General features: G+C 43.6%; 1 protein-coding gene across 3 annotated transcripts; it reads right to left on the reverse strand.

Annotated features, from left to right (window-relative positions):
• Nucleotides 1-1,925: 1,925 nt before the first annotated feature.
• Nucleotides 1,926-23,543, reverse strand: nr4a3 (nuclear receptor subfamily 4, group A, member 3). Of its 3 annotated transcripts, XM_044207310.1 has the most exons (9): nt 23,151-23,542; nt 19,872-20,042; nt 18,842-18,923; nt 14,933-15,768; nt 10,111-10,240; nt 9,103-9,266; nt 8,794-8,993; nt 5,480-5,658; nt 1,926-3,786 (listed from the first exon to the last, which is right to left on the reverse strand). In XM_044207310.1, exons 3-9 carry the CDS (start codon nt 18,903-18,905, stop codon nt 3,524-3,526), a joined length of 1,836 nt encoding a protein of 611 aa, XP_044063245.1. In that variant the 5' UTR covers nt 18,906-18,923; nt 19,872-20,042; nt 23,151-23,542; the 3' UTR covers nt 1,926-3,523. The 3 variants fall into 3 exon arrangements, with proteins under 3 accessions (XP_044063245.1, XP_044063244.1, XP_044063246.1); XM_044207309.1 differs by lacking the exons at nt 18,842-18,923; nt 23,151-23,542 and adding an exon at nt 20,747-20,986; XM_044207311.1 differs by lacking the exons at nt 18,842-18,923; nt 19,872-20,042 and having other exon boundaries at nt 23,151-23,543.
• Nucleotides 23,544-25,273: the final 1,730 nt, after the last annotated feature.

Raw genomic sequence — 25,273 nt, forward strand, 5'->3', positions numbered from 1 at the left:
TGTGTGTGTGTGTGTGTCTGCATGTATTTGAGTGTGCGTGTATCTCTCTGTCCACTTCCAGGGGGACTCCCAGAGATGCAGACTGAGGGGGAAGAACAAAGCTGACAGTGAATGTCTAAATAGCAAGTCATCAAAAATGTTTGGGTTCATGTGTCTGCCTCTGTGTTTGTGCGAGAGAGAGTATGTGTGTGTGTTAGGCTCAGGAGGACTCAGGTGCCATTTGTTTCAGTCTAATCCAGGAAGTTTGTCAGCAGGAGAGGAAGCCAGCAGGGAGCTCCGTTTACTTCTTACCTCCTGCATCTTACTGTTTTGAAAGCAGGTGTGATCAGCACATCCTGATGGCTCAGTGGAAAGAGGCCTTTTTCACAGCACATTATGACTTGTCATAGTAGGAAAAGCACAGGTGTTACTAATAACATTAACAATGGCTCCGTTCCATTCAAGTGTCCCAGTAAGCCATGACAGTGTGACAGTCATCCAGCATGCAAGATGAAGCAGCTAAATGGAATCCAGCCATCATTGGTTTTATTATTTATACCTGTGCTTTTCCTACTGAGACCTGTCAACATGTCCTATTCAGATCACAACCTACTGTATGTTTCTGAAAGCCTGCAGGTCTCTTCACATGTACACATTTTGATATCATCAGTCTTAAAGGGGTCAGTTTACATTTCTGAATGGATTAGAATACGTAATGAACCCACAGCTAGAAAAATAGCTGCTTTGAATGTGTGTGTGCATGTGCATATTTATTTGTGTGTGTGTGTGTGTTCTAATGGGACCTCTAATTAAAACTCTGGGGGTATCTGCTATCTGTCAGCACTGATCGATTGGCCGGGAGACTGACAGCTCACTGTGTGTATGTGTGTGTGTGTGTGTGTGTGCACATGTGCAAGTTTGAGTGTGTGCTTCAAGCAGAGCTGTCTGCACCGTGGTCATGTTATTTTACTTGTCACTCAGAAATGTCACTGTCGTAGACATAGGATTAACGCATATTCATTTGCACTCACACACACACACACACACACGTGCACACGCGCACACTCACACCACTACAAAAATAGGTGTGAATGGTCTTTTCCTGCATGCTGATCAAACACAGAGACATCACCTCATCGGGAGCATGAGGTGTTGGACAGATTCCTACTGTCACATAACACACACATGCACACACACAGAAAAACCCACATGTTTAAGTGCACTTCCTGGTTATTATTTACTGCTAAAAACAATTGTATTTCTGGTTCCCATTTTTTGGGATAGAAGATTTGGTGTTGTGTGGTGTCAGAACATAAATTTTATATGGAGCATGTTCAACATGGTGCACTCCACACTTGTATACTCACTCTGAACTTTACTCTGGTGCACTTTCCCTCTTTTTCTCTCTCAGGCTCTCTCTCTCTCTCTCACACACACACACACACACAGATAGAGCTGTTCACAATTTCACCACCACAGTTACTATCAATCACCTGGCTGTCCAAGAGAGAGAGAGAGTGTGTGTGTGTTAGTGCTCACACTGTTGCGCAGGAGGGCGAGTGAGTGATGGCAGTGACAGTATAGACGGCATGTGCTGTGAAATGTCACCGTGGCGATCGATGATGTTTAACGAGGCTGGAGGCTGATCTGGACCTCATGCTAACATGAAGCTCTCCTCTCTTCTCCTCCCTCTTCCTCCCCCTTCCCACTCTCCTAATCCCCCTCTACTCTCTGTGAGAGCCCAAGGGTCCCTTGGGAGAGAGACAAGGCCTTTTACCTGTCAAGAGGCTTTTGTGTCTGACACACACACATATTCTGTATAAAATCAGCTCAAATTTGGTCTATTGTTTACTTTTAAAAAGTCTTTAAACACTGTAATGTGTTTTTGCATTTTGTGTGAAAAAGTCATTTCATAAAAAAAAAAATCAAAACACAGGACGCAGTCGGGCAGAATAATCAGAACTAGTTTATGATTTCAAAGTGCTGAACAGAAAATCCAGTGAACCAAAGAGAAAGAAAACAAAAATAATCGAACAGGAAACTCAAACCAAAGAGGGACATTGAAAAAACAGCAACTTTTTTTCTTTTTTGTTTCTCTTCTTCAAAAAACAATGCACAACTCGTACCACAATATTTGAAAAAGCTAAAAACACTTCAAAATATTAGTTTTGTATATATATATATATATATATATTTATTTATATTTATATCTATAGAATCTGCTTTTTTCATATTTCAAACTGCTGCCGTGAGTGTGTGAGTGGGTGGTGGAGGCCCAGGGAGATCCCCATAGACCCGCAGTCTGAGACACAAACACAGGTCGAGCTGTTTTGACAGGCTATGGCAGCTCTTGACAGCTTATAACACACCATGCATATGATCCTTCTCTAAGCGTACACACAAAGACAGTATGCAACCATGTCCTCCACACTCTCACACAGCCTCCACAATAGAAACAAATAGAAAAAGAGCATGACTGCGGAATGTTTCACCCCTGGACGTACAGCTATCTGTCGAGCACCCTCCTCTCCCCGACTCCCCGCCGTCCTCCAGGGGAACAGGTAGGGTGTGTGTCTGTGCTTCTAGCCCTTCTCAGGGTGTAAGTGCTCCAAAAGCCAATTTCTGTCCATGTTCATTCCTCCATAGTCCTACTCGACCTATGATTTCAAAATGAGTTAAAAAAAACCATACTAGAGCAAGTTCAAGTCTGGGTGACTCAATCGTTAGTGCGCAGTATCTCCTCTGCTGTCTAAAGCCAGACGGAGACTGTCTTGCTTTCTTTTAGCTACTGACAGTACAGGACAAGTCTTTGTATTCAAATAATTTAGAGTTTGAAATTAAACCATTCCTTCTCCGTCTCTTCCTTTTGTGGTGAGATAGCACTTAAGAAATTGCACTTGGAATCAAGAGCCCAACTCAACAGCCACTTCCATGTATTTATGAAATATGTGTGTCCTTTGTGATGATTCTGTGCATCTATGCTTACGCTGTTCTGACATTTCAGTATGAAAACGCCCCCTTCCTTCTCTCAGCAGGAGGAACTAGAATACACAGTGACTTGTGTTTCACTGGGACACCTTCAGCTTTGAAAACATTCGATCACACCAACACCTCCCCTTCCCTCTTTACTAAAAAGAATTCTTCAGACTGGATGAGCCAGGCCAAAACATAGATAAACAGTGCTCATAAACCTTGGTTTTCTTTCTTTTTTGCTGGATGAGTTGCCACCCAGACGGAGAGAGGACAGTAAAAAGTCATTTTTCTGTCGTCCATCTCAGCCTCGTCATCCTCCCCCACATGAGAAAAACAGGAGGATCAAATAAAAAGTGGTAAAGAGTTTGAGTAATTGTCTTTTAAAATGGTGAAAAGCATTTAGTTGGTTGTCCTGTTGAGTGAAAAGCATTTGATTGGCTCTCTCTGTTCTGCATCAGTCAGAGGGGAGTAAGTCTCTTTTCTGGATGTGTGTGCATGCTCCTGGGGTGTGGGGGGGGAGGCCTGAACAGGACGTGACATGGGTTTTTCTCTGCGTGGTCAGCATGGGCCATCAGTAAGGCAGAGTGTCCAGGAACCTGTCAATCAACGGAGGGGGTGGTACCAGGTCCTCCAGCTTCAGATAGAAGATTCGCTGAAGGCCCTGGGTCCTCTGGGAACGGAGCTCTGCCCTTAAACCCAGAATACGACTCAGAGGGGGCGCAGCCTTGGACGAGGAGGAAGAAGGACTGCAACCCAGGTGGTCTCTGAGACAACAAATCACTTTATTCTGCAGCTCCTCAACCCGCTTTGAGTCCTTCAGACCTGGGACTTGCTCTGTGGATAGACAGACAGCGATGTCAGGAGATGAATTCATTAAATAGCAAAAAACAAATACACACTCACACACACACACACACACACACACACACACACACAGACATCAGAGCTCGTTCAACTGAAAGAGCGTTAGCTACATCTTCTTTTATATTGAATTCCACCTCATTACCCTGTATGGCTAATGTTCTTAACAGGCCTTAACCTGTCTCACTCACTACAGATCAATACACAGTCTAACCTAATAAGCCCCCTGCACACTGTGTACACACACACACACACACAGTATATATATAAACATTTGCCCACAGACACACAAATAGTCCCTTCAATTTAAGACATTGACAGAAACAAAAGTGCTCAACAATTAGCTGATTATTTGGCCCTGTGAGCAGCCAAATGAAATTAGAAACATACACGCGCACACACACACACACACACACACACACACACACACACACACACTGGTGCCCATAGCAACTCCAGTGGCACCCGTACTAGGCTTAATGTGACACTAACTCATTCTGCAGAGAACAGGGTGTCCAGCCCCACACACACAGGCACATATACAAGCCAGTCCGTGCTGCAGGGAGGCTGTCACTAAGACCAGTCTCACTTTGAGGTATCCATTATCTAAAGCTTATTTATTGTTTGTTTATGTGAGTCTTTTGTTTGTTCTGTGTTTGCTGCTGCAGAGTCACTCCAGCCTTCCTTTCAGCGCAGCTTTCAGACCTCTCACACACCCTCGCCTTCCTCTCTCCCTATCCCTTCTTTCTCTATGTGCACAAGCTCCTGGGGAGGGATCGATGACTGCCTTTCTGCACAGGCCACTCTGAAGCGGTCGATCGCCTGGTGGCTCTGGCGGCCCTGTCGTGGCAGTGCGCTGTGTGCTTTGCCGAGGTGGCAGAGCGCCACTGAGAACAGCGCAGACGCCATTCCAGAGCTGTGCTCCACGGTGGGCTGGTCGATCAGGCACAGAGTTAAGTGCTCCCCCAGAGAGTGAGGATGGGGTCGGAGGGCTTAGACAGAGGAAGAGAAGGTGGAGGAAGAGGAGGAAATGGCGGGGGCAGGGTGAGGAAAGGAAGCTGAGCGTAGTGGGAGTGGTGTTTTACCCATTACACATTTATATACAGTTTCTGAAAAAATGAAATGTGAACACTTAATTGCACAAGCGTCCTCTTTGACCTTGGGCTACATTTGTAATTGACTATTTCTAATGCATTACTAATGCACTTTACTGACAACTAAATTCTTGTCTCTTCTGTTGCGTCTCAGACGTATACTCGCGGAGAAAGCGGTGACTCTCCCTTCATTTTTCACAGATGCACACTGATTAGAGGGCCAGGTGTGTGGCAGGTGCAGCAGGTGCTTCTGGGTATCGGGTTCTTGTTTCAGGCAGAGATGTGCGAGAACACGCATGCACATGTGTGTTTTTGAGCGTACGTGTGACGTTAGTGGATGTATCCACCTGATCGCTGTCACATTGAATCAACCACCGGCAAAGCTCTGGACAAAGGAAAGAATGTGTGTGTGTGGATTTGTATCCGTATTTATATACGAAAATGCAGTTTGTGTGTGGTGGAGAGGGGCAGCTGACTTTGAAAACAGTCTATTCTATTTTTGTTAATGTCATACACGCTGTGTCTTCTAATTTTGAGATTTGAAATATGATGTTATTGGCTTGTGTTTTTACCTGTGAGAAGTACGAGGGCGGCCAAGCAGGCGAAGGCAGAGGCGTCCAGGTTTAGGCTCTGGAGGTGGGTGGAGAAGTCCCGGATGGAGTCCAGCCATTCTCCGAACCCACGAAGGCACTGGAACCTGTGCAGCACCAAGCCGTTACAGAAGACTAGTTTATCCTCTGACAGCATCGACCTGAGACACGGAGAGAAAAGGAGATGAAAACTCTGGTTAGATCTCTCTTCCAATGAAACGCTGCATTTTCCCTCATGTATTGTAAAATATGGCTTGAGATACTGAGGCAAGGAAGCAATTACAATAAAAACAATGAGAAAACCTGGCAGTATGCGCACTCACACACAAACGGGACACACATCAAACACAGGCATGCAGCTGATTAAGGTTGTGTTTTCCAAATTATAGCATTTTAGAACATTCCTGTGTTTCCTTTCAGCAGGGCGGGGTGAAGGGTTAGGGCAGAGGGCTGCTCTATGTGTGTGTGTATTTGCAGATAGGTAAACTGTTATGGCTTTAATGTGCCCAGGCTGTGGTGTGCAGTGGAAACACAAAGCCTTAATGAGGAAATGAAAAGACTTCTCAGATGTATCTAGCCATCAGTTACTCACAACACACAACATCCCACTCCTTTAACATCGAGCAGAGAGGGAAAAAGAACAAGCAGTGAATGAGGGAGGGCTATGACTAGTCTTTATTAGTGCCTAAAAGAATAGCGTGGCTTTCTTCAGAGAGCTGGTAAAGTGTTTAGGAGGTAGATCTCAAGAAGACAAAGGGTTGCAGGAAACTAAGAGAGATGGAAGATGAAGGACGAGGGCAGAAAGTGTGTGCTTGGAGACCAAAGAGAGAGAGAGGGGGAAAAGAGGGAAAGCCTCAAATTACACCCTGCACAAACATTGGTTAAGCAGTTATGAGGAGAGGATGAAAACCCATTTATGTCTAATTATCCTTACCACAGTTTAAAAGAGGTACTCCACCTACTCTCAGCAGAACACATGCACACAGATGCTCGCACATCACCAGCTCTGTCAATCCTACATTAAAAATACCTTTCCACTCTAATACACAACAAATACAGAAACAATCAGTACTAGCTGTCAGGGACAAAATGGTCATCCATGAGCTGGAGAGAGGGGAGAAAGAAGTAAGTACAGGGGGGCGGGGGGATTAAATAAGAAGCAGGGATGGATGCAGGTGTTGGGAGAGAGTGGAAGTGGCTTTCTTGAACTCTGATTCTAGTTTTTCTGACTAATGTCTTATGCTAATAGTTTCCTGGAACATTAAATTCCCCCTTAAATGGCTTCAGTGTTTTATGCAAACTATAGTCTCAAGGTTATGGTGTATTCTGGATCTGCTCATTGCTTTAGTGTGCTTATATTTAGCTAAATTCAAACATTTGATTTTATGGCTGCATTTATTTTAATACATTTCCCTCAAATGTAGCATGACATAGTGTGCATATTTGGAATTTCTAAAAAGATGCTTTGTGTTTGTGAACAATGCTTTTCAACACTATGCATTTGAATGATGAATTGACAGATAGATGCAGCAAGGTGGAATAGATTAAATCTTCAACTACAAACTAATGGCTGGAATTTGCCTTGTAAAACAGAACAAAACTACATATTAACTATCATAGACTTTGATTTACAATAAAATATGAAGCCAATTCACTATAAAAGACTGTGAGTCTTAGCTGACAAGTCTGTGTTGTCCAGATTAAGTCAATATTCCTCCAGTGCACTGGTTAAAATCTAACAATACTAAGAGATATTTAAAAATACTATTTGACACATGTCTGATAGTAGGACATGAGTAAAACTACACAGACAGGTAGGCAGCCGGGCAGATGCATACAGGCACACACACACACACACACACACACACACACACACACACACACAGCTGGATGTCTGCCACACATTCCACTCACCCCTGACTACACTGTCACCACGGTAATCAACCAATAACCACAGAAACTGTTTGGTAACGGGGTGCTTACAGCAATGCCGGCCCAGAAGAGCGGTGCAAATTTACTCTACACACACTGAGCACACACACACATACACACTCACAAGCATACAGACATACGCTTGCGCGGGGGTCTGCAAGGCATCTGAGTTCAACACAGGGTCAATGCAGGGCTGCGTTGACAATGAGATGGGAGTGTGGACTGCATCCATCGCTCTCACGGAGGATCGACAAAGTAAGACAGTGCTGTGTTTGTGTGTGTTTTCCTCTGTGCCGTGGGAGTTTCAGCCTAGCTGATGGGAAGATGAGCAGTGTGTGTGAGCATGTGTGTGTTTGATAGACTCGACCGTTTAGCATGAGTCAGAGTCCCAGCCTGATCCCCCTCCTGCTGGGACTGTGATGCCACCACCCATCCTCTACCCACCCTGCACCTGGACCTACACTGGGAGGAGAGAAAGTTGGGATTCTACATCATCAGTTTGCATGAGTGTGTGTGCGTGTGTGAGTAAGTGTGCTTGTGTGTGTGACTGAGTGTTGGTTTTCTGCCCTAGGCGACAGTGCAGACAAAAGGATGAGCTTGTAGCCCAACCCCCCTCCTCCCCATAAATTTAACCAGCCACATGCCTTACGAGAGCAGACCGGTAACCCAGGGCAATTCTGAGGCAAAGATGGGCAGGGGCAGTCATAATGGCACCACAGGTATCTATGAGCGAGACACACACGTGCTCTCACACACACACACACACACACACACACATCACTGGACGTATGAGGTAAATGAAGTCGATTCCCTTTTTATTTCAGTCAGCTGAATTGAATATGTATTTCCTTCAATAACAGCCCTTTTCAGTTTCTCAGCTGACTAGCTTTTAGATGGAATTGATCCTATTCCTATGATCCAATTCACAGTTTACAATGTTAGCACAGTTTTAGCCCGCAGAACACACACAGAGCTCTCTGTGCGTCAGATATCAGATGAGCGGAGCGGAACTCTGTGGGTGTAGCTGCTGTCATAGCTACAGACTCCATTCATAATTTGGTTCATATGGCGATTACTCAGCTCCTCTCCTCCTACTCTGGAGATACACCAACACAGCAGCACACAGCTTTGCCACCAAAGTTACACACTGTACTGTAATGGTAAAGGATATGAACTGCCTGTTGTTCCTAACACAATGTGAGGAGCCAAATGATGTCAAGTTGCTGATAAAGCGTGTAATCCAAAACATTTTAGATGTGTGCATATGGATGGAGACTTGTGCACAAGTTTAAAAAGTGAAATTAAATGTGTTAAAGTTCGCTTTTTGTTCTGGTACAAAACAGGCTGCATCTCCTCTTTCTTACCTGTGAGCCAATCGCAGGACAAACAGCTCCAGGAAGGCAGAGTCTATGAGCAGGTTCTGATCCTCACGCTGAAGCTCAGAGAACCCGGGAAGCCGGTCGGCCCAGCATCGCGTGGTCTCCATCGAGATGGTGAGCAGCCTGTAAAAGAGCTGGATGTGCTCTGCATCTGAGGAGGAGGAGGGAGGGTCGGCAGCGCTAAACTGTGGAGAAAGACAGAGATAAACTGCTGAATAAACTTCTGAACAAGCCATATTTCTCACTGAACAGGTGCAATTCTCTAACTAAAATGAAAAGTGGGGTGGGGGGTACCTGGCTGTAGTCGAGGTCACGGGGCGTGCAGTGGGAATAAGCCCTGAGCAGAGCGGAGAGCAGGCTGAGAGGTGGAGAAGGAGGAGACGCTTCTGTCTGCAAGGGGCTCTTTGGTTTGGAAGGCAGACGGCCTCTGCGCCCCTTCAAGCTATCAGTACGTACCACTGTGAACCAGAGAAAGAGATAACCGGCAATAATGAAGAGGTTGTTCAATTGAATTTGGTAATATTTACGCAGCATGCACAAAGACCTTCTATTCTCTAACTGATAGGCTTGTTATCAATATTTTATAGTAGTAGAATTATGACTGAAAGGAGGCTTTTTTCCCACCGGAGCTGTCCAACATTCCCACAATCCCTACACAGGAGGTTACTAGCCAGTAGATGGCAGTGGAGCTGTTCCACAGGCTGCAGACATGTGTTAACAGGATGGAGAAGTGCGTGTGTGTGTGTTGTGTGGGTTTGTTTGCATTTGTGTGTGTGTGTGTGTGTGTGTGTGTGTGTGAGAGAGAGAGAGAGAGAGAGAGACAGGTGAGAAACTTCAGGGAAATGAGGGCAGCATGAGTGCCATGCTACGCATCAGCTACACATCAGCAAAACATCTCTGCTATGCATCCACAGTCACCTGTATCAGATGTGATGACACAAATGGAGAGATGGAAAGTGTGAGAATCTTTGAGTAGGATGGTCACCTTTGTGTCTCTTTTGAAGCTCTCAAAATCATCCAGATTCAGAGGTTTAAAAGGTGACGGGCACTAATTGGTATGATGTATTTTCTACTTTCTTCTCACCAGAGAGAGGACAAGTTACTGCTCCATGGATGTGTGTGATGCTGCCACAGACCAGCTCATTACCATCCATTAAACCCTGATTACAGAGACAAACTTAATCATCATAAACTTGAGGTCAGATTTGTGTTATACCATCCTGGGGTGTGTGTGCTTTCCTGCCTGTTTAGAAAGTTTTCACTGGGTATCAACCAGGTGTGTGGTCACGTCGTTTCTCTTACCTTCTTTCACCATGCCGACACTCAGACACTTCTGAAAGCGGCAGTACTGGCAGCGGTTGCGTCTCCTCTTGTCCACAGGACAGTTCTTACTGGCCAGACACACATACTTGGCGTTTTTCTGCACGGTGCGCTGGGGAGAGAGGAAACAGGCATACCTATAATCAGCCTCCAAACACAATCAACCACTAAATATTTGATTTGTTTAATTCAATTTCTGTGTTTTTTCCTTCCCCATCAAAGAATGAAAGCAGAAGCTCGCAGGTCAGATTTTAATTACGCGCTGAAAGGCGGCGGTGACATCAGTATAATTAGATAAAATTAATTTTCCAACAAGCCTCGCCTGCAGGAGGGACAATTTTATTAGCGCCGGAGCTGACAATGGGGACCGAGCGCGTGGCGTGCCGAGGCGGATCCCGCGAGACAGGGGGGACAGCGGCCGCAAGAGCTGCCTGATCAGATTGTTTGTGAAGCTCGCGGGTCAGCTCGTGGCTCCTCCGGGGCCTCGCGCATCGCGCCTCTCTCAATGGGCCCCGCGGGAGCTGTTTTCTCCTCTGCTGGCTCGCGCGATTATTACTGACATTATTAAAATGAAATCAGAAACGGGCCACTTAGGGGCCGGGTGCGTTCCCCGCGTGGACGAAAGACAATAATAACAGAGATTGTACTGAATGCCTGTCCGCTTCAGTGCGCGCGCGCACCAATGGGACAATCCCGTGCGCTTGGGACTGGATAAAGTTGTATATAAAGACAAAGTCAAGTGAAATAAGTGCTCTAATAACTCAATGAAAACTTCCCTGAGCAGAATTAGAGGTAGCCTGTGTTTACAGTTAGACACTGGCTACAGTTTCTTCATTTAATATAGTGCAGTGTGGGAATGCAGGATAAGCCTATTTAAAGTAAGCAGTTAGGTAATTATTCTTAATATAAACAAACCACAGACATATACTATCAGTGCTTGTGTGGGATAATTCCGGTGAGGCCTCCTGGGGCTTGCTGCCAATCTTTACATCTTTGACAGGATTTAAACTCTTGGGCAAGTCATTGCCTGGGGTGCAAATTTGTTACAACGAAACAATTACATTTGCAAAAAATAAAAAATACAAATACACATGTCATTTGCAAGGGTTCACATTTTATACGCTGTCAAGCCGTGACTCCAGTAGTCCACTCAGGCAGCACCAGAACAAACTGTAAATTAAACAATCGGAACACATGGAAAGTGTCACGGCTTCTCCTCTTCTTTAACGCCTTTAAAACACATCAAAACAAATAAATCCAATTAGGAACCCCTCGCGCCACACATGCCCGTGCCCCCGGGAGACCAATAACACACCAATTATTCCATATGCTCCGGCGCGAGTGCGGAACTGGCGCGTAATGGGCGCAAGCGTCGGATGAGAGTCGTTGCCATGGCACCGCAGATCGCTGTGAATGTCTCCCTCTCATCCCTTCAATGGTCAGTGACCCGTGCGCGCGGGGATAAGTTAGTTATGGTCATTAATGTGGTTGAGGGAAAATAGCATCCGTTTAGTGGGAGTCCGAAACTGCGTGAGAGGCTGGATGACGCACAGAGCCTCAACATGGAACATTTATTTACACCTTTACAACTTTGCACCAAGGCCAACACAAAGTTTAAAGACATTTTCACAGTCTTTCTTGAATATGTTGTCCAACAACAAAATCTAATTAAGATGCTAGAGTTCTGTGAACTTTTTGTGATTCTTTTTTCTTCAAACTCATCTTTTGCAATAAGAGCTTGTGTTTTTCCTGCAGCATATTGGGGGTTAAAGCGGTGAAAACTGAGTTCACCCTGGTTGGTTGAGAGTTCTTCCCCTCCGTGACCTCAGGGCCTAATTTACAAGATAGCTGGTTGCAATAAAAGCCTTAGTTTGAAACGATCAATTAAGGCTCTGATAAATTAAGCTCTCATGAGTGAGTGCTGGCCAATCTCCTGCTGTCTCCTGTCTCTCTCCACTGCTGTGTGTATGTGTGTGTGTGTGTGTGGTTGGGCCTCTCGTGACTTTGCTTTCTAATAAATAGCATGGAGCATGACGTCTCAGCGGAGACACAACGTATCAGAGCTAATACTGCGTAACTAACTAGTCTCTGATACTCATCAATGGGATGCCTCCGTGTGTGCAGGTGAACGCGCGCGCGCGCACACACACGCACACACAGAGATCAAATTATTTCAATATGATTATCAAATCTGTAGATCCTTCTTGTGCTCTGCACATTGCCTATTTAGGCCAGCCTATCAGTGTTTGTGAATGAGTGGGTGTGTGAGTGTTCTAGTTCTAGTTTAATTAATCTCATTTGTCTTGTAATTTATACTGATGTTAGTGGCTGAATTTCACTAGGACAAAAAAAGAAAGGACGAAAAATGACTAATTTAAAATTTGCTTGGTATCAGAAACTGAATGTGAAACTGAATGTGAATACAGTAATGTTTGTGTGGGCAAGGACTTAATTCAAGTGAAAAAAACGTTCAGTTAAATGTTGAGAATCAGAATTGAGGAATGAGTTATAAGCACTAAAAGCACATTCACAAATGAACTTGCTTCCAGAAGCTCACATGCTGTGGGTGTTGTGGGGGCTGGATGGAGGCATGCCGAGGCAGATTCTTGACATGTAACATGTGCTAATAGCCTTTGCTTAAATTGAAAGCCTTTAGGGACTTTGTTCCTCCTTTTCCTCCCTCTGTCTCCTCTACCCCCTCCCCTTCACTGCTTCTTATTCAGAGGCAATCAGACCTTTCTCTCTCTCTGTCTGTACAGTTTTCTTTATGGAAATAACTTGACTTAACTTTTATAACCTGGTTTAAAGTGCTACATTTGTATGTGTATGGGTTTATCTGGGAGCATTTTTTGCCCTGAATGAATAAAATTATCAACTTATATGTATCATATGTGCATTTAAGTGATAAAGTTAAGTGTGTGTTACCATCCAGCTTGTTTTTCAGTCTTCTTTCAAAACTAGACTTCCACCTCCCAACCTTTCTATGTCTTGCGTGCTGTGCAGATAAATAAAATGGTGAGCAGTGAACTGAGCTGGCCGTGTATTTTCACTGATAAAAGCAAAGCCAAAGTAAGGGTAGGACAGTGGGTGCATAAAAACAGGTCACTTTTTAATGTTATTTCTTTGTTTCTTGCATAATGTTTGTATTATACTAACTGAGATCTAGTTTTTAATTTTAAAAATTCTAATTCTGAATAGGTTCACTAAAATTAATGGAAACCAGTGAATGGACTACATTATTCTGCCAAAATAATAAACACAGGAAAAACTAACTACTTGTTTAAGAGCTAAAATTAATTCACAGTGAAAATGTGTTTCAAATTGCACTAATGAAATAACAATAATTTACAGCAAGCCTCTGCTATGGGTTAATGTGTAATAACTATTCAGGGATAATTAAATATAATCAGGAAAATATTTTTAGGGGACAATAAAACCATAAGGATAATGGAGTTAATGTGCCTGATAATATGAATATGAAAAAGAGCAGGTGTGTGAAAGGCAGGGTTCAGTTTTTGCTGCTGCATCCCGGATTCAGCGTGTAACAGACTGAGAAATATGTACATGCTACTGTACGAATATGTGGTTGTGTGCATATGTTGCGTGTGCATGGTTGGTTGCATCTGCATGTGTGTGTAAAGGAAACATAGCAAGGTTTGACAGGCTGTGTGGCTGCTGAGCGCTGCAGCAAGCAGACAGCCCGCGGCTTGCTGCTACCAGACGATGCTTTCATTAATTACTAAATAAAAACAAATTGTGAAACTAATTGAAAAGAAGGATAATTCATTTCCACCTACCAGAGGCATTATTCAATTACCTCTGTGTTTGCACCCTCCTTCTTGCTGTCTCTTAATTTCGCTCTCTTGTCTCATGCAACCAATAGTATGCTTAACAAGTGTGCCGGAAAACATTATAATTCAAAAACTGTGCAAAGAAATTACTTCAGTGTCACTGAGTGTGAATTTACTGTAATTTGAATGAAGTATTGTACCACATGCATGTGTCAGAGAAATTGTTATGTCTATATTGTGTTTAATGGCTTGCACAAGGAAAATGAAAATGTCTGACTAAAAACCATCTCTTGGTGATGTTAAACTGAGACAGTTCAGAAGTGTAAGAGTGAATAATTTGACAGATCTCAAACTGACTCATATCGTCCCAAGAATTATGTCAGTGAATTGTAGTCAATTTTGTGGGCACTGATTCACTACAAACATGGACTCTCACTGCACTTTATTTCTGAGTAGCTGGGCATCAAGCATTGAGGGCAATTTTCCCTGTTTGTCTGAGTGTTTTTATCATCCTGTGTTCTCACGTAACACAAGCAATCACACACACACACACACACAGACCATGCATGCACACACTTTGCCCACTTGGTTGCCGGGAGAGACGACCCCTGTGGGTGTGTTGTGCTTTCATAATGACTCTAAAGACGATTTAGAGAGCGCAGAGAAGGGTGCAGAGTGGGAGCGAGGCAAATGCAATAAAATTGTTTCAAATGAAATATGTCAGTCAGTTTGCAGCTAGTTCACAGATACTGGGTGATATTTTAAGGTGGAATGTCAGTTATGTATGTGAGTGTGTGCATCTGGTTGTGTGTTTGGTGGGACTGAAGGCACAGAGGTCAGGAACAAGAGGAGTGGGAACTTTAAAAGACTTTTAGGAATATAAAGAAGAAGCGGTAGAGGTGGACCATGTCTTATTAGAAACAACGAGATCTGCAGTTTTAAGCTTTGATGATGGCTTTAAAGTAAAACTGAAAGCTTGAAACTGCAACATATTAACTTTGAATGGTATTTACCTTGAAGAAGCCCTTGCAGCCCTCACAAGTGCGTACGCCGTAGTGCTGGCAGGCCGCATTGTCTCCACACACTGCACAGGTGCCCTCTCCTTGGGGCCCACGTGGGGGAGGCGAGGGCAGGCTGTCTCCTAGTAGGGGGCCACAGGGCCCAATAGCCAGGGAGCGGAAGGCGAGGCTGCTGCCCCCGGCCCCGCGGTGCAACTGGTACATGGGCTGCTCCAGGGGTGGACCGTGATGATGGGAGACCGAGGATGAGGAGGAGGAGGAAGAGGAGGAGGTGCGAACCAGTCCTCCACCCAGACTCTCGTAACCGGCAACGCTGCCGCCACTGTGGGGCGGCGAGTGCTGGTAGAAGTGCGGAAAGCGGGGCGACTTGAGGGGGCCTGTGTCCAAGCTGGAGCCAAGAGAGTGGGGGTGCGACGGAGGGCCCAGGGTGTGCTCCTCCCACAGGAAGGAGGTGCCAGGCTGGGGTGGCAGGGACGGGGTGGTGGGGGTGGAAGGGGGAGACTGTTTAAAGTACATGGCGGAGGAGGACATGGCCTCCAGTGGTGGGGCAGTGGGGTAACTCTCCTCCTCCTTTTTGATGGTGGGCCTGTGAGGAGGCATCTGGTAAAGGCAGGAGGACTTGGGCTCGTAGCTCCCCTCCACGAAGACGTTGAAGCTGGGGAGGGAAGTGGTGGCGGCGGCGGAGATCTCACCACCACCCAAGTCCAGCTTGGTGTAGTCAGGGGTCATGAGGTCAGAGCTGTAGCTGTCGCCCTGGTAACTGAAGGACTGGCCAGAGTAGGCTGAGCCTGGAGGGGCGGGCCCGTACTGAGCCTGCACACAGGGCATGTCTGCCAGGGAGACAGAGCACACACGTACGTTAGAGCTGCGTGGCACATCAGACAAAAACGATTCATTCAAAAAGCATTTTTATGGTGTTAGTAGAGTACAGCTGTAGGGCAACAATCATTAGTCAGTGAGGAAAGTTTAATGACGTATTAGTTAACATCTGATTTAAACAGAAAAGCAGGACCACAGAAGCACAGTACAGGAACAACCTTACAGTAAATCTACAGGATACAGGCAGACTCTGCTGGAGGCACATGCACACAAGAGTAGTGCTAAACAGGGTCAACAATTAAACAGTGAATGACTAAACATTTCTGCACAGCTCTATTGGACTAGGCAGTTTTTTAACCTCTTAAGGTGTCTTGAGATTTCGCAATGTTATAAAAGTTTTCTGAATGCACCTTTCAAGGAATATGAAAAACTTTGAACAAATCTTTCCATTTACTCAATTTCCTGCTTTAACACTTCTTGCACTTCACTGAAAAAGTAATCTGGAGCATGTGCACACACACACATACACACACACAACCTCAGACCCTGCTGATTCTCCCACAGTTAGTTCAGTTAGAGAAGCAGCACTTCATCAGTGCGCAATGCTGAGGCAAAGCAGTCAAAGCAAAGATCCATTTCACTAAATACTGAAATGCTGAACTATCTGTTAAGAATGTGTGTATGTGTGTGTAGAGTTTGCATGTGTGTGCAAGTGTGTGTGTGGGTGGGTGTACTATGGTTAGTCAGATGGCAAAGCAGATGAGATAACATTAAATAATAATGGAACCCCATGGTGGTGCTGGATGCTTGCCCCCCCCAACACACACAGACACAGATCTTTCCTCTAACTGCTGCAGACGCCAGTCGGTATGTCTTGAGTTTTCCCCTTGATTTAATTCTGTCACAATCACAGCAGCAGGCCACCACCTCATCATCTGTGCGTGTGTTTGGACTATATGGTCTTGTCTTATCAAACCTCTTGCGTAACACACTCAACCTGCGTGCACACGCGCGCACGTGTGTGTGTGTGTGTGTGTGTTTGTGTGTGTGTGTGCGAGCTAATCAGTCATGAGTGTCAGCGCAGCCAGGGTTTTGTGGTGTTTGCTCGTCGCTCCCGAGAAGGGAACTGTCAACACAGCGCTGCTCCCATTGACGCCCAGCATGCGCGAGCTCTGCCGTAATCGCCCCCTGTTCCCCGCGCGTCATGTTTGTCTACTCAAATACGGGACATATCGGTCCTGCTGTTGGTAAAGCACTCACAAATACCTCCATCCAAACGGACTCACTCAGGCTCGGTCAGAGAATTACATGCTATTTCCTGTTGCGTTACATTAAAAAAGGTCAGAAATAGAGGCTACAATCCCTTTTCAACAAAAAAAAAGTCCTGTAACTTCATAAAATCACATTTTTATATTCCTATTTATACTTCTACTAACAGGCTAATAATAATAGATTTTGAAAATGGCTTACAACATTTAGTTTGCAGTCATATATGCCTAATAAACTACATAAATGTCACTCATGGCGGAAGCAGACAGAGTGACACATTAATTTTAGCCGCTCTAACTCCAATTAATTTATACCTGAGGGGCAGCAAGCGTTTTGGCTGTGGGTGCTGAAAAACGAAAGGATGACTCAAAGCGTTAATTAAGTAAAAGAAAGAAAAAACAATATGAGGGACACTCATCTACATACATTTATATATTTATTTATTCATTCTTTTATTTGTTTAATTGATTAGGTGTATTTGTTATAACCAAAAGACAAAAGGTCAAAAGAGAGCTGACCTCTCAGACTGAACCTGGTGGGGAAAAATATAATAAATCCTACAATTCATTTTAAAAGAATCCCTGCCTAAAACCACAGTTTTCTTGGGTAATACTGAAGTTCAAGCATAAATTATTTTCTCAAAAATCACTATTAAGTATGTCAGGCACAGCATATACAGACAGACCTACAGTTTGTCTCAATGGGAATATCAAACTGCAAGATTCTGTTTTTAAAATTGAGGATATGAGTCAAGCTGTAGGCCTACATGTGCTTGACGTCATCCAATTTTTTTCTACTTCTACAAGTGACCAGCTCTTCAACCCACGTGGAAAAACACACATGGTATCATGGGCGTCATGGGGCCTTTCTGGGCTATACCCAAAGACTTTGGGTACTGATTAGGCATCAGTGGAAGAAGAGAGACGTGAGAGAGAAAAAATCAACTGTGAGAGGAGTACAGTGGTGAACTTTGTGGCTCTTTGTGTTGTGTCAGTAGTGCAAGCCTTAGATCGGTGTTGGGCTTTAGTGTGTGTGTGTGTGTGTGTGTGTGTGTGAATGTGTATGGGGGGCGTTTATTGCACCTGTCATATTCAATATTTTAGCAGCAGCTATGAGCAAACATATATCTTTAAATACAATAGGTTTTCTGTTGATGTGCCTGAGAAGAGATGAAAGAAAAAAAGAGAGAGAGGCAGAGAAATGTAAAACAAATACAATATACTTGACAGCTGACAGTTACTTCAAACTGTATGGACTGTGATGTTTGTCTGTGTGTGTATCAGGTGAGGAAAGAAGCTTTTGATGGGTTGTTTTTTCATACACACATAAAAGCATATGCACACACACATATTTTCATCACTAATAATGTTCAAGATGTCAACATGAACCTGTATTCGCTCATTCTGCCAATAACATGTGCCCTTATCCTGAGGAGAACCTGTAAAACCTGCACTTGCGTCTGCAAATGTCTCATCCTCTTCGGTGCTTTACATTTAGTGGTGTGCCTAGCCTTCACTCATTAACACACACACCCATGCTCAAAAGCATGCACCCTCTCTCACACACACTCACCAATACAAATAGAATTGTATCAGTGGAGCGTCTTTATTTTTATGTCACTGAAGCAAATCTGTAGGAAAACCTTCTACACTCCAACACCACCATCAGATTGCCTTTTTTACACTTGCATGCAAGTGTGTGTGTGTGTGTGTGTGCGTGTGTGTGTGTGTGTGTGCAATCAAGAGGACAGACAACCCAAGCAGAGTCACACACAGGTGGTGCAGCATAGTGAGGCGAAGGGAAACAGTCTCTAACCTCGAGGTGTGCATTTCAACTGGACAAACTGCAGCTGTTCCAATAACTGAGTGCGCTTGTTCATTGTCAGAATGCCATAGATCTAACAAATAAAAACATGAAGTAGCAGACATAAATACAAAAACACAGGATTTTTTTGTCAGTGAATCATGAGACAAATTGTTTGAATTCAGTGGCCTCACACAATGAGTAAGATGATTATTATACACACACACACACACACACACAAAGCACAGACACAATTACACTATATCATTAAGCTATATGTTAAATATCTATATTTAAGCCTATTATTTGAGGGGTTTATCATTTGTTTTATTTACCAAGCACAAAGATGAAATAATTTGGTGATGAAATAATAAAGAAATAAAAAATCATAACTGAAACAATAAAAAAATGGTTAAAATATTTATTTTGTTTTAGTCATAAAGACGTTTGAAGAGCTTGTTGAGTCATTAGGAGGATCGATGTCTATGACCTATGTGATTCGCCCACAGCTTCTGGATTTAGGTGCGCCTGGTCTCAAAAGTCTCTTATTTCTGCCAGTCTGTCTAATGACTGAAATGTCAACTCAGTACACACTTGCCAGCCGACACACAAACACACACATACACTCGGGCACACGAGCTGAGACTCACGCGGCCAAAGAAAAGATCACCAGCGTGTTCATAAAACTTTTTTCGATTTGCTATTGAATTTTAACATGAGCAGACAGAAGAAATTAGCTCAAATATAGCCTATTATCTAAGTTAAATCCTGATTTAACCCCTAAGTTGATAATAGACTTTTCGGGGCTGTTGTGCTTTATCCCACACCACACTAGGTGCACAAAAACAGATCTGAGCCACAACAGTCGCACTTACTACAAAAGCATCAGCTGAGAAAAGAGATAAAGTGGAGAAAGAAAGAAAGAGAAAAGGAAATAAATGAAGAAAGAAAGAAAGAAAGAAAGAAAGAAAGAAAGAAAGAAAGAAAGAAAGAAAGAGTAAAAGAATTGATGAAATTGAAAAGGAGGAGCTCGGGTCTGTACCTGGTGAAAGAGCTTCGCGCTGAATGGTGCTGGGTGTCCGGGATTGAGAGGTGGCGTGGCTGCGGCCGGGACAGGGCTCCTGGAGCGGGGAGGACTCGGCGGGCGTCGCAGAGGAAGGGTCCGATCGCCGGGGCTCCGAGCTCGGCTGGGCTCGCTCTTCCGAACCTGTGTCTGGAGTAGAGATGTCTGGGTTACAGCCAGTCATGTGGCGGCAGGCTGAATAAAAAGGTGGGTACCGTCCTCTGCACTCAGCGATCACCATAAGGTAGCAGTATAAAACACGCAATCACACTTAGAGGTAAGTATTAATCGATGTTTTAATATTTTTTCCGATAAGCACTGCCTTCCCAAACTTCATTTAGCAAACTATAGGTGAGGTTGGACATTCTTAACATCCCAAAACATTAGAGCCCAGAGAAATGTTGGCACAATTTAAAGACAATAAGCAACGATTTCATTTTACACTAAAAAGAGATTATTATTAGCGAAAATCTAATGTGACAAATAAAGTCAGCAAATCGGATGAAAAGAAGCAGAAAGATGAAAGTGCACGCAAACTGCTCTGCGCGCAGCAGAACGAGATTCCAGTCGCCGAAACGGTAGAAATCATTGCAATTATCCATGTAAATCCATAGGAACACAAAGTAAGAGGAAGATTCACGCATGTGAATTAAACATAGACCATGGCATTAAGTATGACAATGCTACAAAGATAATATTATGAACCACAACTGAGGACTTTTAGCTCATATCAAGACTTACGCTTACGTGGGCGACAAGTTTCATTCTAACACAAGCTGAGCTCCCTTATTATTACAGTTTTAATACAAATTCAACCAGGCTAAACACTATACACAACTTCCACAAATACAGACCTACGAAAGTGACAACTTTTAAAAAAGCAGTCTGTGTCAGTGCCTCCAGGCCATCGCTTTTCTTGCTTCTGATCACCACCGTATTCGCCTGCTCAGGGTTCATCCAGAGGGAGAGAGAAATCTAGAAATTTTGGAGAGTCGGACCTGAAACCAAACCAGCGGACTCCTGTGCGCCGTGCGCCTCCAACTCCCTCTCACTGCAGTAGGACGCACTGTGGCCGCCGGATTTCAAGGCCCAGAGCGCCCCCTTTCTGTCACACACTCTCTTATATACACACTCTCTCTCTCTCTCTCTCTCTCTCTCTCTCTCTCTCTCTCTCTCTCTCTCTGCTAGACACACAGACCCTCTGGGATACGATCAAGTCGAGAGACCACTCGATCTCCCGGTATGCATCTCAATACTGTGTGCTGACAAGCCACAGCTCTCATAACCGACGCTCAGGGCTATAGGCACATGCAGCTTGCTGTCGTCTCTTATCTTTGTGTCAACAGATCAAACTCGTCCACTTGGTGTTAGATAGAGCAGCCACTTTTCTCCAAACTCTGAACTTACAGACCAATTCTGAGAGGAAACAGTGGACCTCTAACTCTTTTAATGGTTCCTTGGTCAGGATATGGTTTTTGTACAAATTTAATGCCTCAAATATGTTGAAAAAAAGAAAGAAAATACAAACCAGAGTAAACAAACAAGCCAGGCTGTGTAACATTTATTGAATTAGGGTTGATTTGGAACAGTTAAGCCATTATTCAATTATGTATTGAGCCATTTCAGTGCAGAAAAAAAACCTTTATGCGTAAAAAAAATAGTTGGTTCCAGCAGCAGAAATAAGATATTTATTGATACAAAACTAAACAGCCTCATTCTTACAAACTTGAAGTTAAGAGCATAATTGTGCGTAAATGCGCTCTAGCCATAACCTTTGTGAAGAGTTGAAATAAAGTGTCATATTCACTTAGAAAAAAGACAACAAAAATATTTTTCTGCAAAGCAAGATATTCAGTCTGTTTTTCCCCCTAAATAAGCAAACGGGTCCCCTCTCGCTTTCTTCTCAGGCCGAGCCGGTCGGTGGGGCTCTGGCCCTGCGCGCACCGGTAACCAAGAGAACGACACAGGAGCTGCAAAGCACGCGCCCCGGAGCGCCGGTAGCCCCCGGTAGCCCCTCGCACCAATAACCCCAGACAGCGCGAGGCTTCCAGCAAACAGAGACAGAGAAAAGAGAGGACATAAAGGGGAGACCAGAGAAATATGTGAGTACTGTAAATCAGCCCTGAGAGGGAGACTGTCAGAAGAGCCTGTGTGCGCGGTTGCGTGCGTGCGTAAACCTGAGTGTGTGAAAGGAAGAAAGGTAAAATCAGCAAGTTGCTCAAGTACCTTAACTCAGCAGTGGCAGTTTCTTTTAATACATTACATGGGTAGCCCAAAGCCTTGGCAGCTGCTATAGAACACAGTGTCTGTGTTGTCATCAGATGTAGGAAATATATAACAGAGGGCTTCAGAAATTTGATGTGGCTTTATGGTGAATGGCTGAGGGTGTTTTTCCTGCGATCAATGGGAGGAGAGGCCGTGTCCTCGAGACAGTAGACAGTGAGACTGCTGACATTTGCGATTGGCCACCAGTCGGGCGACAACTCAGACTATATGCCTGCTTGGAAAACAACTATCACATTTTTGTGGAGCTTTAATCCTAAAACGCAAACCAGGGTTAAGAATCATATTGCTGTAGGCTATAGGCTTCATTTGTCAAACAATATACTACTCATGGTAGTATGACAGTGGTACAGTGTGACAGTGATCAGTGACATAAACACAATCACACCCACCCAGAAACACGCAACACGCCGTGTAAATCGTATAAATCACTCATTAACAGCACAACCTCCCTAGAAAATCCTACATGAGACAAAAAAAAAAAAAACCCCAACCCACATGGCACGAAATCAAAGAGCGTTAACTCTCCTCTCTCAGCTCCTGTCTGAATGTAGGTTAGACTATTCTCCTCTCAGACCATTAGTGCGTCTGACTCCACTATTCATTGTGTGAGTGAGAGGCATCTCATTTCCATGACAACCAGAAAGGATATGATACCTTCCCAGCGCAAATTAAATTCTAATTCAGCTTAATTTGCTCTCGGAGACACCACACACACGGACAGACAATGTGAGCAGCTGTACGCGTATTGGAGCTCGACATATCAACAGGTTAGACGCACAAAGTTGGACAGACCAGACACAGATGATGATATTAGAGTCTAAATTCAACACGACATAGGATTTAGGTAATATAAATATGCATACACACAGCTGAGGGTTAATATGTTTTGGTCTGTATGCGTCTGGCAATCTAACAAGTAGTCTACGCTATACGGAAGAATATCCGCGACTCATTCATTCACAATTTACTTACTGGTTTGCTGTAGCGGTTCCGTCTTTACATGTGGTAATAACCTCGCATGAAGTATCCTATTTCCATCCAGAATAATCACCAAGAGTCGAAGTAATGAAGAGAAAAAAAAGTTAAAAAAAATAACCTCTTAGTAATATTGCAGAAGAGCGGGATGCATCGGCGACAAAAAAGTTTCTTGTTCTTCTTCTTACTTTAATCTAAAGTAGCCTACACAAAGTAGACAAAAAAAGGAAGCAGAAAATAAAAAATAATTAAAAACTCCCAGGTATAAGGAGTGTGTCTGCGTCCGTTCCCGTGAGCTGAGTGTTGTCAGTGCTGATGTGTGCTTTGCAAAGTGTGGAGTTGTAACGCGGGTTTGTTTATGTGCGCCGTCTGAGGGGAGAAAGTCAAATAGTGCATTTATGTGGGCTCTGCCTCCACATAGAGCGGCTGGTATGCGCTACGTCAATGTGACGCCATGGGAGAGGTGACGTCACTCAAAGTAGAGCCCTCTCTCTCTCTCTCTCTCCGTACAGTACCAGACACATAAGCCCCGCGCGCCGTGCCAGACACACACACACACACACACACACACACAGAAAGAGAGAGAGGATCAGAGGGAGCGAGAAAGAGAGGCTGTTGGTTTGACGGTTACAGGGCAGGAAGCCGAGGGAGATCCAGCGGGCGAGCTTGCTCCATTAGGCTACTGGTCATGGCAGATAGTCCACATCGTGCCTGGCTCTTTAGTCCAAATTTTATTCCTATCATTATAATAAAGAGTACATTAAAAAGCGTAAACAATATGACAAAATATAAATTTGCTTGAAAAATTACTCATTTAAAATGATCTTATTAGGGAGACATTTAAGACTTCACTTTCTATAAACAAGTATCAGACAAAATCAGGTTTTACATACAAAACATATAGAGGGTATATCTTATAAAATATGATGCTTTTTAAAAACAAACTCAACATTGTATACAGTAGTTAGAATTAGCTCCAGCACCCTGGCCAGCTACAACATTGAAATGATGCTTCCATGTTTCTGCATCAATAATAGAAATATAATGTTTTGAAAGGGGCCATTTTGCATAATGAGTACTTTTACTTTTAGTATATTTGTAGATACATTTGTACTTAACTTAAGTAAAATTTTGAATGCAGGACTTTTTATGTGCAGTGTCGTATTTTTACATTGTGGTATTACTACTTTTACTGCTTGTACTTAAGTAAATGATCTGTTAATGTGCAGAAAGGCTGACCTTTCTCTGTCTTAATGACATATGAGCCTGAGTGTGAAGATGGTCAATATAGACTCTGTGCCTTAAGGCCATAATAAGTCTCTCTTGTGTTATTTTGTCATGACACAGGCTGTTGATCAGCATCGTCAATTTAAATCAACTGATAGAATATCTGAATAGCTTCTTTTTGGCTATTTTTATTACCTTTATTTAACCTAAGTTGCTAAAAATCGCAATCATAATACGTCATTTAGTCTATCATCAGGTCCTAAAATGTTATTTTGTCAAGTGAAATGATCCAATTAGATGATTTTACCCCTTTTTCCAATACAAATCAACTTATTTCAGTAATCCTTCTAAACCAGATGGCAGTGTCCAGCCTTATTCTGTCAAGACATTGACACACATTTAAAGAAAAGTCCTGACACAAGGGAAATTGCAGTGGGAGTACATGGGCTAATATCATCCTATTAGCAGAATCTTTTTTTAACTAAGAAATGACATATTGAAGGCTGACTACCTGACTTGTTAAAATGGTTGTTTTTGTAATTTAAACATAACATTTTATTTGCTTCCCATCTTTAGCCTATCAGAAAATGTTGTATGCCGCATAGCCTAGGCTATAGCAAAAGTCCTACAACATAAGGAAAACGTGACTAAAGTTAATTCAACTCCATTGCAACTCGCTTGTGGTTAATCTTTTTATTTTCTTTTTTAACAAACTGGGTCAAGAGTGAAGAAATACTGTAGGCAACCAGGTGACAGGATGTGAGAAGAAGCCATCCTCCTAGCGTACTCAGCAACCTCAAAATTAAAAAAGTGCCTCCGGAGCCGATTAGAACAATAATTCACGACAGCCAATCACAAGGCGCGTATTTTTCAGTCGACGTCCTAATTCTGAC

This window comes from Siniperca chuatsi, linkage group LG9 (genome assembly GCF_020085105.1).
Source record: "Siniperca chuatsi isolate FFG_IHB_CAS linkage group LG9, ASM2008510v1, whole genome shotgun sequence".
Lineage (NCBI taxonomy): Eukaryota > Metazoa > Chordata > Actinopteri > Centrarchiformes > Sinipercidae > Siniperca > Siniperca chuatsi.